We start from the raw sequence: 19,191 nt of genomic DNA on the forward strand, positions 1-19,191 counted from the left end.
GCCCATCAGAATGACAATGGTATTGATGTAAAATGTGTCGCCTTTGGGCCGCTAAAGCATATAACCTCTGCATGCCTGACCCAGCCACCGCCACAGTTTATGGCTTTATTGTGTCCCCTTTTATGTCTTCCCCTGGTGGGGTGGGCGGACTACAATTTAGAAAATTCACTGTATATGTCCCTGTGAGTGGGACGGAGATTATGCGTGTGTTGACGTTATGTGTCTCAGCTTGTTCACTGTATCCGTGTATATCCGGATCAATTAGTCAGGGTGCAACCCCTAAAAATCAAAGTGTCAACATGTACGTCAGCATTTGTGAACCCTGTATCCCCAGGCGAGGCTGGCCTACATCCTTTCACCTACCAGCTACTTTGGGGAATTATTTTTCTCAGCAATCAAGGATGAAACAAGTTGAGTAACATCTCTACTCTACCTTTTCATGTGTCCCTCCCTATACCTCCCTCTCTCATTTCCCTCCCTCCCTCTTTTCACTCTTCCCTTTCTTTTCCACATTACCAGGGGGTGGCGTGTGATTGACAGATGGGAACGAATAATAATTTTTTTTTTTCGTAACCTAAGGCCATCTTCTGTGATTGGCTTGCCAGCTGACATCTCCAAACCTCATTCCCCCCACCTCTCCCCCCCGTTAATATTGGGCCTGTGGATGAGGCATCCTGAGGGAGAAAAAAGTAGAGAGAGAGAAAAAGATATCTACCTTAGGGAAGAACCTCAGAGAGAGGGAGGGAAGGAGAGGACGGGCAGGAGCGTGTGTGCATGTGTGTAAGAGACACTTGTTCTCTTAACTACTAGGAGACAGACACACTTTCCTGGCCCGACTCAAAGAAGGGGGGAAAAACAGGAGGAAGATTTTTTTTCAATATAATTTTAATTTTCCCCTCATTCAACAATCAAGCTGCCCTAAAGCTTCTCTTCCTGGAAACTCTTCAGTCTTCATTGCCTACTGGAAGTTCTATGTATTGATTCATTTGCCCTCTCACACACTACAAGGCTTACCTCATGGATTTGTATCTGATTGGATATTTGATGTGTGTGTGGTTGTCCAGCTCACGGGTGCTTGGAGGCTATCCCATCTGGTGGTGAGTAGAAATCCACAGTTTCAGCATCAGACCCTAGATGCATAAAGACAGAGAGTCTTTTTGGTCAAATGATCATTTCTGAGAGGGCAGAATGTGCACTTTCAGTTGACTGCGTGGAAAAATGTTCTCCGGCCTAGTCCAAAGAATCTTAACCTCAAATACTAGTGTAACGGAAAAGGCTCGCCATTCTTTTCCCCTCTACACTTAGGTCCATTTATCATATTGGAGCATGTTGTGATGCAAAGAAGATTTTTTTTTTAAGTTTGGCAACCATTTAATAATTAAAATATGTTGACTTCTTTTTGAATTGAAGAGAAAAATACATTAGCGAGTGGTTACCATGTTGATATGACATGTCAACAGCGCTGTAGGGACATGCTAGCAATTTCTACACAACAGTGTGAGTCAAAAAGATTATTCACTACTACATACAACAGAACAACAACACTGGTGTTGCTCATGAAAGCTTCAAAAAGCCAAACCAAAATATATTTCTTTAATGAAATACAAACATATAATTTCAGGATTGCCTTAAGAACAAACATGCCTTAAACAATCACTGTCATTTAGTTTTGTTGGCTATTGTGCATCACTGTTCCGCATTCAGGCCGCCGGCCCGAACCCATGCTGTGAATTGAATCCGATTTTGTTTTTGTTTTTCTTTTTGGTAGATTTATTACATGCATTTACGACAACGTATTAAACATTTTTTTTTAATATTACAAATTATTACATATATTACACTTTTGCAGTTTGTCATGGGGTATCAGTTGTAATTAAATCAATTCTTTTTTTTGGAAAACAGTTAAGCATATCATTTCGCTTTTCAATTGTACCACAATTCACCCCCTCCTCTACGGATTTGTCAGGACACAATATGTTTAGGTGCCGCAGGGTTGTATTCTTTGTTAAATTAAACCAGATCGCTTTTGGCACCAGCAACTGAAATTTAGAGGTTTATCTCATTACAAATTCAGCTACATGCAGCTGACCTCATAGCTCTTGGTCTCCTTTTGTAACATAAAGCTTCTATTTTGGAGATATTTGCGTAGGCGTATGACAAAGCTCTTTTGGCTCAGGACACAATACTTGTCAGAGCTATTGCACTTTTAGTAGGCTAACTAGCATGTGGTCCCACCATAGTGCTGTCCAAACCGCGAGCATCTTCTGGTTTCATTTACAGAGCAGACAGCTGCCAAGCACACAGGCCACAGGGCTGAAGTGTTAATGGCAAAGAGGACTTTACACTCACTCCTGGCTTCAGCCAGAACCATCAGACAACAGTGACAAAGAGTCTGGGATGCTCTCTCTGTGAATTACCTGCAGCTGTTCAGTTCAAGGAGCTTACATGACACTGGTATAATGTTCAAACTTTAACAATGCACACCACCTTTGATTTGGGTAACAAATTTTGAAGTGCACGCTGGGGTAGGGCTTACGAGGAAGGTGGAAAGATGAAAAGCCCAGCCGTAGCTCCAGGTGACCGGGCAGGTGCTGAGGAATGGGTGTCAAACAGCGCTGTCAGTGGCATCACCCCGCGGTGTCGAACATGTCCAAAAGGAGACAAAATGAGGTGGTGCGTCAAACAAGAGGGTGCCGAGTTTCAGCAAGGGCCCAGGCAGGCTCCTCTCAGCTTCTGTCTCAGGGGCGATGACTTGGCCATAAATTCTCCAGCCGAGGTGCAGCGGGTTGGAGGGAAGAGGAGTTTTGACTGCTTTATGCCTGGCAGCCTTGCTTTTACAAGATGGGGTGTTGAAAACAAAACAGGGCATAAATAACTCCAGTGATATGCACATATGCATGGATGAAGATGAGGTGTAGTAGAAAAAAAAGGCATAGCAAACTAATGAGGTGGGTTTGGAGAGGCGAGACAGAGCAGTAAATTGCCTTCTTGAAATGCAAGAATGTTGGGAAAACAGTAGTTTTGCACAAAATGGTCAAAATCAAGTTTTGAGAGAATTTGTGACAGTTTAATTCTATGTTGTGACTTCACATTATTCACAGGTTCCACGGTGTCGCTGTCCAATTATCTGACAACACCATCATTTCTGTGTGGTTTGAACATGAATAAATATCTGTTCTTGGACTTATTGCTGTGTTTTGGTTTCACCTTTAAACCTTTGTTTAATAATGGAGGAATATTAAAATATAAGAACTTGAGGCTGAGCATTATGACATAATATGTTGTTCTTACTGAAAGCCAACAACGTTAATAAGAGTCACGGCTGGGATTGTATTAAGCCAATGTGGCTTAACCCATCAACCATCTTCAGAACAGCTTAAGTCACTCTGTCAGTCAGTGGTGTGTTTGTGTTCTTGCGTAAACAGTGATCATTTTAAGTGAACGATGACAGTCACTTTCAGCAAGGCATTACCTCCATTGAGTTTACTCTAGTACCCGCTACTAAGCACCAGCAGTGATTATCTCTTTGACACTCTCATATCACAGAGCACAGCCACAAGATGTTAAAATCTGCTAACTGTTGTTCTCTTAATCCTCATTGTTAAAGCTGCATGAGAAAGCAGACACCTTGTACACTTGATGTAAATGCTGTTGATGCTGAGCATAATTAATTTATATATATATATAATATATATATTAGATGCATAAAATAAAACATCTATTAACAAGTAATAAAGGTAGAAACTTTATTAGAAAAAATAAAATGCTGAATTAGATGGATTCTGGATGTTTTACAGCTTTCTGTGATTACACTTAAAATCTGTTATTACATTAAAATTTCAACATATATAAACCTAAATGCTACTTGTGGGAGTTAAAGGAACCACTAAGGCCTCAATAATATTAGTGTCATGCCTCTTGAGAGATCTCATGCAAAGCTATCTAGGTTTACCAAACCTTCCAGTCTATACACAGACTTTTCCAGTTCAACCTGAGCAGCTTAAACGGCGCTCTAGTGTCCATCTCTTGGTCTCAGGAATGTCATTATGTGACTGTGACACCCCCACCACCAATCCTCAATCCAATCTTCAACCCCAAAACCCCTACCATTGGCAAAGGGATCACTTAAACGATTCTTATTGCAGGAAAATCCTCTGTCAGCCGTCTTATGTGAAAAGATCAAGGATGTTCGGGTATTATTCTGAACAGTGCAGCGGACGGTAGAGAAAGGAGCTTGAAAGTCCAGAAGAATGTCATTCATGAGAAACTTCAGGGCTCCATTAGGAATGGCTGGGTCAGGGTCAAAGATAATTTTGGGCTAAAGCCTAAGAGAAATGTGTCCACATAGAGTTTGAAAGGAGTACACTGCTTAAAAGTGAAACACTTTTATTTATTATCCCGTGACGTAAATGCATTTCAATGTATTTTATAAAATAATTTCAAACTATGTTGCACAAAGACCAAACGTATACTAGCACTGATCCAACATGTTACCTCATAACATGCTACAAGATACAGGGAACAATCATGTAGGATGACGTTATACAGTCAAACCCAAGCTAGGTGAGAGGTTCAAAGGAGAGTGGTATTTCAAAGCAGTGAAGGCAAGTCCTAATCTTCACCCATCATCAAAGCACATGCAATGCGTCCTTGTAGGAAATGACAAAGTCCCCCAGTGCACAGCTATTAGTGGCACTAAAACACAGGCTAGGGCAGTTCCTCAAAGGGAAAAAGGAAACAGCCAGGGGCAAAGACATCATTAGGGGACACGTATGGAGGCACACATACACACACACATAATATTTAAAGTCTTCATTACCTGGCTGATCTCGTCTGTATGGCTTGTTACAGAGGTTAATTATTAGCAGAAAGCAATTTCTGTCACTAACAAAGATGTGTTGATCGCACCTGTACAGCCATTACACAGCCTAAAGCGTCAGGTCACTGACCAGGTCAACAGCTATTAGATGCAGTGTGGAAAGGAAGTGAGGACTATCATTCAATGTCTAAATTACAAGAGCTCCAGTTAAGAAAGTTGTCAAAAATGGTGCTAAAAAAGATTTCAAATAGTTTGAAATCACACTTTAACTTTATTTTCACACATTTAAGTGAAATGATTTGCACATATTTACCCTTACTGGGGGCTGGGTATCCTTTACGGTTTTCAGTGCTAGTGGTGATTTTATAAAAAATACCTAAAATACCTTTTTTTTTTATTATATTTATCTTTTTTTAATGAGAAACGGTAATAATTTTAATCATTAAAGACTCTCAAAATAAAAGAGGCCAGACAAGAACTTTTTACAGTCAAATACTCAATGATTGCTTAATTTAAAAAAATCTAAATTCGAAAATACTAAATAAGAGACGATATTGTGAATATGACCAGTATATTTGAGTCAGCACAAAAAATGTATTGATGTACGACTCCTAGATTACTGGTCAGGACAGTGTTTAAAGGAGTAGGGTTATTAACCTGACTGACAAGCTTTGATAACCAGTTCCGGTGTCAGGTTTATTTTTTAATCAACTAATCATGAGCAAGTCAATAGCAATTAGATTTTTGGTAACTTTTAAAAACACTATGTGGTGTTTGAAATTTCCCCAAAGAAATTCCAGACAATCCATTACTAGTTATGATTTGCATAGGATACATTACTGCTGGGAATTCAAGCAGCAGTGCCAACAAGCTGCCCCTAATGAACAGTGGCAGGGAACAATGCACTGTTTGAGTTGTGGTTCATTCACACAGTCCCTCAAGTCTGTCATTTAAACAAGCTCTGTTCTTTCGCGACAACAGCTGGACTTTTATCCACCTACATAAGCCAGACCAGGACACTAGTCTTCCAGTCTGACATGCACTTGTCAGTGTCTTTTACTCTCCTGTGCATTTCTGTGCAGAGCTGATGCTGCTGCTGCTTCTGCTCTCAGGCAGGTTCACAAGTTTACACTCTGTTCAGTTTCCCACTTCGTGTTACTCATCTCTCTGCAACAGTCTGCAGAGAGAGGGGAGAGGAGGGGAGGCAAAGGAGGTAGAAAGAAAGAACAGGTTGGAACATTTTTCAAGGGTCCTGTCATTTTTTATCTGATCAGCCAGGAGCTGTTGGACTACAAATCAAAAGTGTGCCAAAGAAAAAGGGAAGACAACAAAACACAGACAGGAGCTGTGCATTCCAGCCTCCACCAGGAAAAGTCCCATCCTCAGGCAAAGCCGGCAACTTTCCTTGGCCCACTTACTCTCTTTCGAGTGCCTTTATCTCTCTGTAGACGCTGTTGTGGGATTTATAAATGAGATTCTGATGGCAATGTTTTCAGTGCACGTCTCCAACTGCTCTGCTAGGGCCTCATTTAGCAACATGATGCCCTGCAGGCAAATCTGACAAGTTGAGCTGCAGCGTCAACATATAGAGGTAAATTAGAGGTAGATTAGAGTTTAATGCAAACAATGTTTTCACAGCCTGTTACTGCAGAGGCCTTTACAGGAGCCTGCATCTCTCAGAAGAAGTGACAGAAGCCACTTAGGACTCAGTACCTCAGGCACAAACTCAGCATAAGCTAACATCATTAATTTCTCTTTAGTGAAATAAGTTAACTTGTTCAGACAGGGCTAAGAATGACATGCACCCATCATCAATAATTACTATGGGGAAACTCTGCAGTAGGATAGCATTTGATCAAATCTCAAGCCACATCAAATCAGTTCATGAAGGCCAAACTCTTTCATATCTCATCAATAGTCATAATTACCAAACAACATAATAACATTTAATTCTCTGTTAATGAAACTATATAAACTAATATAAATAAATCATTTGCTGAGATATTAATTAGTATCAGATATAAACAAAGAAGTGCATTTTACTCCAGCAACTCAGTAACTGGTAAAATGAAACCATCAAACATCAACCCTGTGTTTAACGGTTTTCAACATGTCCTGCTACAGGAGTGCAATTCTAGTACAGAGCATAGACCATTACACTGTTTGCACAAACTGGGCACCACAAATGAGCCATTCACCTCTTGCAATATAAGTGTTAATAGCAACAAAACCATGCAGCTTTCATATCCACGTTTCCATCTTTGAACAGCGCCTAAAGAATAGCGCACAGAAAAAAACTGACTGTGACAGGTCCTCTAATCCCGCTCTTCTTTTCGTGCTTTACTCTCACATGTTGTTAGCCACGTCAACATTCCAGCTACGAACTACTAAAATATTTTCATTAACTTATTCAGTGCACATAATATAAATGGAAACCATATTGCAAAATGAACATCTAATCCAGTAATAATAATATATTAAAAATCTTTCCTAAATCACTATTAGAAAATAATTTAATATCACTGCAATTTAAAGCCTCAATAATAAGCTTACCTGTGTAGCTCCTACTTTCGCTGGAAAGTAGTTAAGTACATTCATACATGCATCTTAAGTTGAGATACTTTTACTTTACTTAAATATTTCTAATCTCTGCTACTTCATACTTGAACTTCAGTACATTTCAAAGAGAAATATCATACTTTTCCTCCACTACATTTACTTTTCACAAGATACTGTTCAGATTAGATTAGAAACACAAAATGCAGACTTTATTGATTCCTGGTGTGAAATTCAAAAGCTGAGTGGCAAAGTAATTTCAAATATAACTACATTATTAACTAGATTCAAAACTTATGAGTGCATAAAACATAACTGCAGAAATATACTAGGCCCTATTGTTATGAGCTGCAACACTAAAAATGATGAATGTTAGAATGCATCAATAATTACAATAAACTATAATATTCCTTGATGTGTAAATTGGGTCTTAATGGATAAAAGTTGTCTTACTTTTAGTATTTTTTAGGCTAATACTTTTACTCTAGAAGATAGGACTGTATTGTTGCATTGCTATTTTTAATGCTAGTTGCCATATAGATTTTACAGACAAGACACTTGAGCTTATAAAGCACGTATTTCTATCAATTAGTGTATCAAATGTGAAGCCATTAAAATTAGCTCAATTTCAAATTCAAATGTTTCATGAATGTTTACAGTACATTCTAAATTATATTTGTTGTGCTAGCATAGTGCAGCTAATAACATGCACGGAGAAACAGAACAAAACCCCAAAACAGTAGTAGCAAATATGTGTAATAAAGGAAATGAAAGTTCCTCAGCTCTTCTTTGACTGTTTATGTGATATTGTGTTGTGACATTCTTCATCTAACTTTTAATTATAATTCTGTATTTAAAAGATCACCTAGAATAAGTGTTATGGCGCTGGAAGCTAATAGCTAATATTTAGCTAGTCCTACTTCAAGCCATGTTTTAGAAAAGAAAGCAGCATTTCGTTTTAGAAAAGGCAACTTACCTGTTTTTAGAAGACATTTAAAGATTCCTCAAACACCTTTTTAACGTTATCCAACAAAAAGTGCGATAATAACTTGACAGATAACAAACCACTGTGTTTTCCACTTTCTGATCAAAGATGGCGACCGGAAGTGACATATCCGCATACGTTTTGCAGTGAGCAGAATAATATTTCACACTCAGACCAAAACTGTTCATGTTGAATGCTAATGCATTTAATTAATATTACACTTTAATATTTTGGGCAATGCATTGCTATTAAGAGCAAAAAGAAGAGCAAACAGGTATCAGGAATATAGTCTAATATCAGTTGTGCATGTATAAACAGTATGAGAGGCAATGATTCCTTTAAGTCATTTACTGTAAATCCTAATTTGATTAATTTGATCATCACATATACATACTACGTTTTTTTAGAATCTATATTTTTGTGCGCTTGTGTGGAGGTTTGCGCATGTAGTTTAAGCTATTTTTCAGCAACTAGGAGCAATTTTAAACTCACCTGCAATATTTCACATTCCTCACTTAAAGCTAAGCGGCAACCCGATGGCTAAATAGGAGTCCTGTTCGATGACATGTAGGTTACAACTCAATGCAGAATTTTAGTAGGAGCAGGCATATCATAATAATTACCTTCAGTGTCATTACTGAGGAAAACAGGCTGGAGATCAGATCAGCACACCTGTTCCTTAATACCTGCATGTGAACCCTGGTCATGACCTTCAAACTGACCATCAGGATAAAGGCAGTGAAGTCAAATGTGTTGTTTTTCTCAACAGGTTCAGAGGGTCACCTGGTACGTTTTGTGCCTCTGGACATGTCACACCAAGAAAGCTCATCTGCACACAGACATGTGCTACACTGTGACCCCTGTAATACGGACCTCCCACAATTGCAGCTGCAACATATTTCTAATGCTACAATTTCTTGACTCATTGTTTGACTCAAGCTGAGCTTCCTGAGAGACAAAATAAAAACAAGATGCAACAGGGATACTCAAATAGTACAGTAAATGTTGACACAGTTCCAGGAAGATTGGATTAAGATGGTCATATTTAGGTGCTAAAAGCAGATAGAAATGTTTTTGACGAGTTAAGCCCTGAAGATTCACTTTCTCAACTACATTGCAGTGATTGATTATAGTAGTGATTTTACTGCATTGGGAGTGGTTGAGTCAAAAGTTTTTGTTGACAATATTAAAGTCTATATTGCGTGAATTTCCACTCTCTAGCAAGGTGTGTGGTGGAATCCCTTTGTTTCCTCTGCTTCATTTCTGTGGTTTCCAGCAGCCCATCATACCTTTACATCAGCCCACTTTAGCTATGAAGAAAACCCCCAACCAAGCTGTAAAACCCCCAGGCCAGTAGAGGCCTCATGTGGACCTGCCTGGGCATGCACCCGCCAAGCCCTGCAGTTCTCTGCTGCTCTGCAGCTTGTCTCATCCCCTGTAGCAGATTCCCCCGGCATTCTGCCTCTGCGGAGGTCTCTGCATCTGCTGCTCCCTTACTGGGTTGAGACATGTTGCTTGTGGCTTCTGAGAAGTGAGGCAAGCAGGCAGAATGAGCATGGCACACATGTGGTCTACATGCATGCGTCTGCGTGTGTGTCTGTTTGCAGGATACGCCTCATAACCCCTGAGGGTTAAGACTCTCATTAGCACCTAGCCAAAAAGAAATCCCTTTCATCTCATCTTTCCAAATGGATCATGTGAGGCACATCCTTTGCAAACAAAGACAAATAGGCCAGCAGATTCGTAGCCTGTAGTTTAAACATGCTATGACCACCACAAAGTCCCGTGTGGTTGGGTAATTGATTCCATCAGAGATCACAAATTCACTGGTTAAGCCAGTATGTCATAGTTGTGGACAGGCAGTTTAGCTGTCCTGAAACCTAAAATGTAAAAAAGGTTGGCACAGTGGCCTGAATACACAGTCAACTCGTCTGAGCAGTAGAGAAATCTCTTATGTTAATTGACAGTGGATGACGTTGGGGAGCATGTAACACTGAGTTCAAATCAAAGTTCTGTGCAGGGTATCAATCACTCTGCTCCATCCCATGACTGAGAGATTAATGGGCAGTAACCAAGTTGGCAGACAGTGTAATTAAGGTCCTTAGTCACTCAGTCACCAGACAGAGTGAAGTCAGCAACACTTGAACTCAATGATGGTGGTGGGGTTGGGACTGGCAGATGAGCTAATGTGGCTGTCTTTGCTTGGGTAAACGCATGACAAGAACATGAATGGAGATTGATGAACACAATATAATGTCTTATGGGAACATCAAATTGGGCAAGACATTATTTTAGAAAGAAAAAGATGTTTTTTCCCTTATTGTATATAAGGGAAAAAAAAAACATCTTTTTCTTTAGGGTAGGGTTTTGGTGCTAGCCATGTAGAAAGCAAAAGCACACATGAGCTGTGAACCTGTCCAAAGGGGATTTTTCTCCCGGTGACTTCAATGGCTTTACTTTTGTGTTGGGGTGGGGCACTGCACGGCACTCATCTGTCAGAGTCAGTGGCTGCTATGATTGGGTTGCACCCTGCGGGGGTCCTGAGGTCATCCTGAGTGGTGCTCTGATCTGATCAGCATCAATTGTTCCCCTGCGATCCTCTCACGGCCTCCAGCACTGTGTTGTCTGCCCAGACTCGGCCCAGCCAAGTAGCAGAGAGTCTTCTTGAGTCTTCTAAAGCGTTTCTCTGAGAGCTGTGAATTTGCTGAACATCTTTATACCTCTAACCATGAAATATATTGTAATGAATAAACAAACGAGAAATTTGAATCCAACATCTTATAGTAAATGTGTTAGCTTCTGGATGAAACTGTACACTTTTGTTTGAGCTTGTCATCACAAAAAGCATGTTAAAACATGGGCATGGCAAACTGGTTCTCTCTCTCTCTCTCTCTCTTATTTCGAAAGAAATGGAAAGCAATTAAAATTAATTACTTGAATGAAACTATAATGGTTTCTGGCATCACAAGCTGATCTTGGCTGTCTCTATGTGGTGATTAATCCTTGCTTAGGCACATCTGACGAGCCTTCTGGTGAGACAGCTTCAGATCCACCGTTTTTATCCAACACCAGCGAACTCAGCTGTAAGTGCTGTCATTCTTAAAACATTAGCTCCAGAGGAAAACCACAAATTAATGGTGGAACTGGAAAGGCAGGTGTTTTTATATATTTCAACTTGTACATGGGGGCTTTTCCCGAGCTACGCAAACAGGTTTGTGTGTGTTATCTGTTAGATCAGCAGATCTGTGTGTATGCTAACAAGTAGGAACACTTTGAAAAGTCACTACTAATAGCTTGTATCCTTGCCCTGAAGTGGGCCTATTAGCCTCCTCCTCATGAAGAAAAACAAAATAAACAGGAGCTCTTTGTATAAACTACATTAAGCAGATAAGTCAACAAAACACTGGAGAATGAATCACTGCATTGTCACAGAGCTATGCTTACAGTAAAACCTGAGATTAACGAATATAGTCTCCTCTCATAGAGCGGGCGGCCTTTCACGGAGGCCTCCCTGGCATGTCACCATCACTGCTATTGTGGGGTTGAGTTCAGGGAGGCCACAGCGCTGGGCTGTGAGGCAAGCAATTTTAATTCCCACATTCTTTGAAACTGCAAAAGAACTACAACTGAGTGTCCACTGAAACGTTTCTACACCAGCGCAGATACAAAACTGTGGTTGTATATGACGAGCGGCAGGAATTCTCATAAGACATACAGTTGAATATTGGCATTCGATTAAAGATTATGTAGAGAAGATTCTAAATCTGACCACACATTTTACTGCCAGGATTTGGAAGTTCTTAACAGATTGAGTTTTGATTTTTGTCAGATTGATGTTCACACTGGTGACCTGTTAATTGCTGGCCCTAGATTTTTTGGTCTAGCAGTTCTACTTAGTGTTACGTTCCCTGTCTGTGTGTTGCAGGTCCCTGGCCCTTGGGCAGCAGTACTCATCACTGGGCTCTCAACCCATTCTGTGCGGCTCCATCCCCGGCCTGGTGCCCAAGCAGCTGCGTTTCTGTCGCAATTACATTGAGATCATGCCCAGTGTTGCTGAAGGTGTCAAGTTGGGGATTCAGGAATGCCAGCACCAGTTTAGGGGCCGCCGATGGAACTGTACCACCATCAAGGACAACCTGGCCATCTTTGGTCCCGTCTTAGATAAAGGTAGGTTTTTTTTTTGTTTTTTTTTACAAATAAGACCTTACATTAAATATTTGTTGCTCTACTTTATAATGATTTAGCTATATGAACTGAGGCTTAGTGTATGAAATAAATATATCTAAATTATCTGTGCTAAACAACATCTGACTGTAAAAAGAGGTCTGTATGGCTGAGGCTATTGCAAACTGTAAGTGTTTAACAGTTTCCGCCCTCCGGCTTGTGCACTCGGCTTTTGCTGACAAATGACTAACTAGGGCAATTACAATAATATACACCTTTCCTGGCTGCAGTGAGAAATGAGCACAGGTACAAGCACTGACACATTATGCAAACTTCCATCTATCTTTACCTTCAGCATCATATTTGTGTTGGGAGTCAGTGGAGTGTTTTCGGGTTTCCCAACAGTGTTTACACTCTCATACATGAAAGAGGGTGAACGCAGTAAATCTATCAGCAAAACCTGACAAGTACAGCTGATATACTGGAGACATCCATCAGACGCTTCACATGCAGAATACCAATTCTAAGATGTCTCCACACTAACTGTGTGAAACAAACAGCACAGGTGTCCTGATCTGGGCTTTGCAGTCCCTAATTATAAATGTAGACGTTTGTGTGTTGTGAGTGAGGCTGCTGATTGGAAATGATTTACCCTATGTGTCAGAGGGGAAGGAATCTGGGCAGAAATGGGCAGTGCGAGCAGTCCAAGCTCCTCAGTCAAATAAAAGGGAGAGAGGAGGCCAAATGAGATTACAGGCAATAGAAAAGGGCCGGGGGGCTCCGCTCAACCCCTACTGTGCATGAAGACCAGTGCGCGCCTCACACAGTCCAGCTCCCACGGACGCCCCATTCACACGCCCTTTTGACTCTGTCATGAAAACAGGCTGAAAGGGGATCTCTCCTAACCTAGCCCGGGTGTGCACTCCGGGATAGGGAAGCAAAGGCAGGCGGGAAGTAAGGAAGGAAGGAAAGAAGGAAGGAAGGAAGGAAGAGAATGTGTCACTTTGGGAATGATGAATGGAAATGTTCGAGTGAGGGGAGGAAGAGCTACCAACCACCTTAAGCTACATGCTGGCCATGGTGGTGCTGTTGGTGGATGCCTGGAGGAAGTGTGTGTGTGCGTGGGGGGGTTTAGCTCAGGGTGTTGGCAAAGTGGTGGCTGGAGGGAGAGGGGAGGGAGTTTAAGGAATGCCAGCTCTGGGCAGAGTGGGACTGTGGGGGCGCGAGTCGCTGGGCCCTTTGTGTGGATAATACAGTGTGACACAAGGGAAACAAAGGCGGATTGATGGGCCCAGCAGGTAGCAGGAGCAGCACTAGCCTTGGCTAACAGCCAGAGCTCCAGGGGCCCAGTGCTCACAGGCCCCTGTTGTGGAGGGCCCAGCTAGGCTTGCCAGGGTGAACAGGGATGCCCAACCTGGATTCAGCGTGTCATCATGCAAGGGTTCATTGGAAATTTAACTAAAACTTATTTTTACTATAAATGAGACTCAAGAGTTATTTATTATTTTATCATTTAGATTCAATAAGATGATTACAGATCGGTCCATATACAGTGGTTTCCTGTACATGTGCCAAAACATTTTGAGCATATAGATATGTCTGTACTGCGTATCAGCCTCCAGCTCTTTAGTAACTTTGTGGTTTGTAAAGTGGTCTGATGGGGAGTTGAAAGCTTCTTTGCATGTAGAACTGCGGAAGATTTTTTTTGGTTTCATTCACAGTTTCATTCTCTGGTTATGTTCACAAAAAATTAAAAACCCAGATCAAGCGCATCAGAAACCGAGGCCACTTGATGCTCTTGAGAAATCAAGCCACTGCTTAAGGACATCTCCACATACCTGTGTGTGTGTGTGTGTGTGTGTGTTTTATGAGTGTGTAACAGAGCTGGCAGTGTAATGGCTGAGCCACAGTAAGTGTGCTGTGATTGTGAAACAATGGTGTCCAGTTACATAATAAGCTGTTGCCTTCAAAGGAGGTGTAACTCCATCGTTCAGTGTAAAAAAGATGCAGGCTGACACACTGCTAGGTTTCACCAGAAGGCCTCAGGCTCTTAACAGGGAAGGGTAAAAGGGGGGGTGACAACATTCCTGAAACACTATCCACATGCAAAGCAGCACACCTTAGGGATGACAGGAGGTCACTGCGATCCCACCGAGCGTTAGGTACTACTGACACAACCACAAAAGGCTGATGTCACTGCAGGAACTCTTCATGTGCCCAATAGGATCATTACTGACGAGGATCATACGGTAAATATGGTGAAACATGTTTACATGATGTCAAATGAATAAAAGAGCGGCTTGTGAGAATATGTTTCCAAAGGCAAATACCAACACATAAATGTGTCTCCTCAAAGATGAAATGCTGTGTTAAAAGATTACTGCCTGGAGGTATCCCTTTCAATACCTCTGTCTGGATGTTGTCAGCAGCAGAGATGGCCTTGTCCATGTTTAACACAAGACTGACACTCTCTCCATCTCTCTCTTTTTATCTCCGTCTTTCGGCCTGTCTTCATCCGTCTCTCTCAGCAACCAGAGAGTCAGCATTCGTCCACGCCATAGCTTCAGCAGGCGTTGCGTTTGCAGTGACGCGCTCCTGCGCTGAGGGAACATCCACCATGTGCGGCTGTGACTCCCATCACAAGGGGCCTCCAGGGGAGGGCTGGAAGTGGGGCGGCTGCAGCGAGGACGCAGAGTTTGGGGTGCTGGTGTCCAGAGAGTTTGCAGATGCCAGAGAAAATCGGCCAGACGCTCGCTCTGCCATGAACCGGCACAACAACGAGGCAGGGCGCTCGGTAAGGACAGATTACTGTAATGCATACTGAAGCACAAACGGAGGGGGACAGGGGAGGACAGACAGGTGTACACAGTCATGACCACAGGACTAAAAAGTCTAAAGAACAGCTGTAGAGCTGACTCATCATAACCGCGTCATCTCTACAGAACTGTCTTATGTCCAATTTATCAAACAACCTCAGCACATTTTTCCATAAATTACATCAAAAGGTGAAAACTGGAACCAAGACGCAGCAAACAACAGACAAAGACTTGACTGTCTGGCAGAAGAATTATTATTTGGGATCATTAATTGTTAATATGATGGGCAGGGATTTGGTATTTGACTTGTTAGCACATTTCAGGTCTCCACCTTAAAATGAGCACTTGACTTTGAATGACTGGTTAATTACTCATCTAAGGAACAGCCTCCCTGCTGCCCTTCCCCTACACTTTGCTTTTCATGCCTTGTATCCTGATGAAAAATTTTCTGGCACTCAGTGAGTTGAGCGGGAAAAGAGGGAAATCAACTAAGACTTAAACATCAGTGGCGGCTGTCACCTCGGGGAGTAAACAGGCTCCCCGGCTGCTCGCTGAGGGGCAAACGGAGGGACCACACGGTAACAAGACGGCCCTTTGATCTGAGCACACAGGAGCAGCCGGAGAGACCACAGGAGCTAAGTGAACAGCAGTACTGTCAGGGCTCTCCTCTCCACCTGGCCCTCTCACGCTCAAGTCTTTAGCCCCAGGGGCCTCAGGGACTTGATGTTGGCATGACAAGCTCATAGTGTGATGTCACTAGTCTATTCACCCCTCCGCCCACCACCACTCTCCCCTTCCTCAACCCAGAGGTGCCACAGCCACCTGCCTTCCGCCCCAGCTGGGGGAATTCTGCAGCTAAATATAACTGTTAAATTAAAGCACAACAAAATCAAAACACGAAGGTAAAACATGCCCCGCGGCAGCACAGTCACGATGTGAGCCACTGACTTCAGAGAGAATTAGCAGCAGCACGGAGCGTCTGTACTTCACAGCTGCATGACACTTAAACAGAAATCGTAGCCACTGGCGTATTGTTTTTCTTGGCGTGCTCTGAGAGTCTTTAGTGGGTTTATTCGTCTGCATTACTGAACTTCCTGTAAAGTTCTGACCATAAAATTGGTGGTAACTGACTAGACTCCACTAAACACGCTGTCAGTAATCAAGTTGATAAAAGCGTCGTTTTGGTTGATTAGACTTAAAGCAACTCTTGTGCATCAAATCCTCACAGTCTGTAGGGCTTGAAGGGAGCACTGAAAAGCTCATAGTGTGCCTGTTGTGGGACGACGGTGAGGGAGAAAGCAAGAGTCAAAACATCCACAGACCGTCTCAGCACCTAGCAGCTGTAAGGCTTCAGGAAAGGCAGTTGTCAGGTTGAGCTGAATTAGTAGTCCTCTCTTTAGGATACAGGACCACGTTCTCTTGCTTTTATTCAGGTGGTGTTTGTTCAGTGAACTTCTACCTCCAGTAAACGTGTCTTCTGTGTTTCTCAGACCATCCTCGACCACATGCACCTGCGCTGTAAATGTCACGGCCTGTCAGGAAGCTGTGAGGTGAAGACCTGTTGGTGGGCGCAGCCAGACTTCCGCATGCTGGGTGACTACCTGAAGGACAAGTATGACAGCGCCTCGGAGATGGTGGTGGAAAAGCACCGTGAGTCTCGAGGCTGGGTGGAGACGCTGCGAGTCAAGTACGCCTTCTTCAAGCACCCTACTGAGCGTGACCTGGTCTACTACGAGGGCTCTCCCAACTTTTGCGAGCCCAACCCGGAGACTGGCTCTTTTGGGACGCGCGACAGAGTCTGCAACGTGTCGTCACACGGCATCGAGGGCTGCGACCTGCTCTGCTGCGGCCGAGGCCACAACACCCGGACTGAGAAGCGCAAAGAGAAGTGTCACTGCATCTTTCACTGGTGCTGCTACGTCAGCTGTCAGGAGTGCGTGCGTGTCTATGACGTGCACACGTGCAAGTGAGAGAAGCCTGTGCTCTCAGACAAACTGACTGCTGGACTACAAAAGTGCTGCCGCCTCCCCTCCCTCCCCTCCCTCACCCTTCAACTCCCACCTCCTGCACGACCTCCCTGCTTCCCCACCACAGACACACTCCACACAATCAAGCCCTGATGGGTGATGGCACATCAGTCATGGATACTTCTGTAATTTGTTTTTGTAAAAACGCTGCACTAGATTCTAGATTTTCCATAATATCTATAATAAGAAAGTGTCCTGTGTTGAGAGGAAGTGGTGGTGGTGCCACTCTCCCTTATTCCTGCCCCTGCAGCATTGGGCCGTGATCACCTACCCCTCCCTTCCTCTGTGTCTTTATTTATTTCCCCCTCCATGCCAACACGATGCTTGTGGCATGTACAGTAACACTTTTTACCTGTGAGATTAATGCAGTAAAAAAACAAAAACCAACAAAAAAAACTTTCAGACTCTTTTTGCTTTTGAGTAAAAAGCATCTTCTAACTAACACCTCACTTCTCCGGCCGGTCTGGCCGGTTTACCTTTTGTTTTTTGTGTTAAACTAAACCAACCTCTACACTGAACATGATGGACGCCGCAGGAAACCATCACTTTGTAACTATTGAACTGAACTGAAAACAGGAGGACGACGAGTTGGAGGAACCTGTTTTCTGAAAACTACTGAGCTGATGAAATCCTTGGTGTTTGGCTACTTCTTGCTGACTCTACTGCACCAGTCAAACGAGAAGCCTGGAAGATATATGCTGCAGCCTGATTTTATAGCCCTGCATTTCTGAAATATTACCAATGGGCTGGGACTCGAGGTATGCAGGAGGGGGCATGTGTGTGAACAAGCATGCTCGTTCCACTATCTAACACCCCTACACATGTATATGTATGCACTATTCAGATACACAGAAGTCCAGGTGGTAAAAAAACAAGGAGCATCGTTTATCTGAGGAAATTCTCCTTTGTTGCAAGCTAGCTGTTGTTATGAATGACAAGTTTGTTCCTGTATTCAGGCCCCTGTAAACTGCTCACAAGTGTGATGCAACACAGTTATGTATCATTCACACTTAAGGAGTGCAACCAGTAAAAGATAGTGTTTATTGTACTGAGTGGGTATAAGATCATTTATGAATTTATGTATCAGACTTCAAGTTCCAGCCAAGCTTTAGCATGTTTAATATTCATTCTGGTTTTATGAGCTAAGAGACTATCTGGATTCATCAGGTCCATCGTAGAGATACTTGTCTGAAGCAACTCTTTCTTTTATTACTGTAAAAAAACAAACAAACAAAAAGGGGGACATGTGACGACATGTGGAGACCTGAGTGCAGAGTCCCTTCTGATTGGCATTCACATCCTTCGGTTTATATTTCCCCTCGGATGGATAGTTGAGGTTTTCAAGGAGCCTGATTTGTGAGCTTGTATTCTTGTCAGCACACCGCAGAACATTTCTGCTTCACTCTTTTGGTTTTGAAGATAATAGAAGAACAATATAATACGATCTGCTGAGGAGAGGCACGGGCGTCAGCCCAGTGCAAGTCGAACACGATGAAATGGTTTTATGTTAACTGAGGAGAGTAGCTGTGATTTTTGGGAGGCCAGAAAACAAGACAAGTGGGGAAACATCATCAGGAGCTGGGTGATTTTACGTATGAAAGCTGTGTGTGCGGCTGGAAGAATAGATGGATGGATGGACTAATGTCAGGCTGGCTCTTCAGAATGATGGAACAAACTGCGAGGGGTTTCCATACAACATGTTCTGACAGTCCCACCTGCTTCCTGTTAATTATATTCTACAACAAAAAGACATGTTACTCAGTAGTGTATAGGCTGTCCTCTCTTTGTGACATAGCTTAGCATTTGCGTCATCCACACAGCCCT

General features: G+C 42.6%; 1 protein-coding gene across 1 annotated transcript; it reads left to right on the forward strand.

Annotated features, from left to right (window-relative positions):
• Nucleotides 1-926: 926 nt before the first annotated feature.
• On the forward strand, nucleotides 927-17,310 carry wnt3 (wingless-type MMTV integration site family, member 3). Its single transcript, XM_026351471.1, has 4 exons — nucleotides 927-1,097; nucleotides 12,286-12,527; nucleotides 15,053-15,318; nucleotides 16,831-17,310. Exons 1-4 carry the CDS (start codon nucleotides 1,018-1,020, stop codon nucleotides 17,308-17,310), a joined length of 1,068 nt encoding a protein of 355 aa, XP_026207256.1. The 5' UTR covers nucleotides 927-1,017.
• Nucleotides 17,311-19,191: the final 1,881 nt, after the last annotated feature.

This window comes from Anabas testudineus, chromosome 19 (assembly GCF_900324465.2).
Source record: "Anabas testudineus chromosome 19, fAnaTes1.2, whole genome shotgun sequence".
Classification (NCBI taxonomy): Eukaryota; Metazoa; Chordata; class Actinopteri; order Anabantiformes; family Anabantidae; genus Anabas; species Anabas testudineus.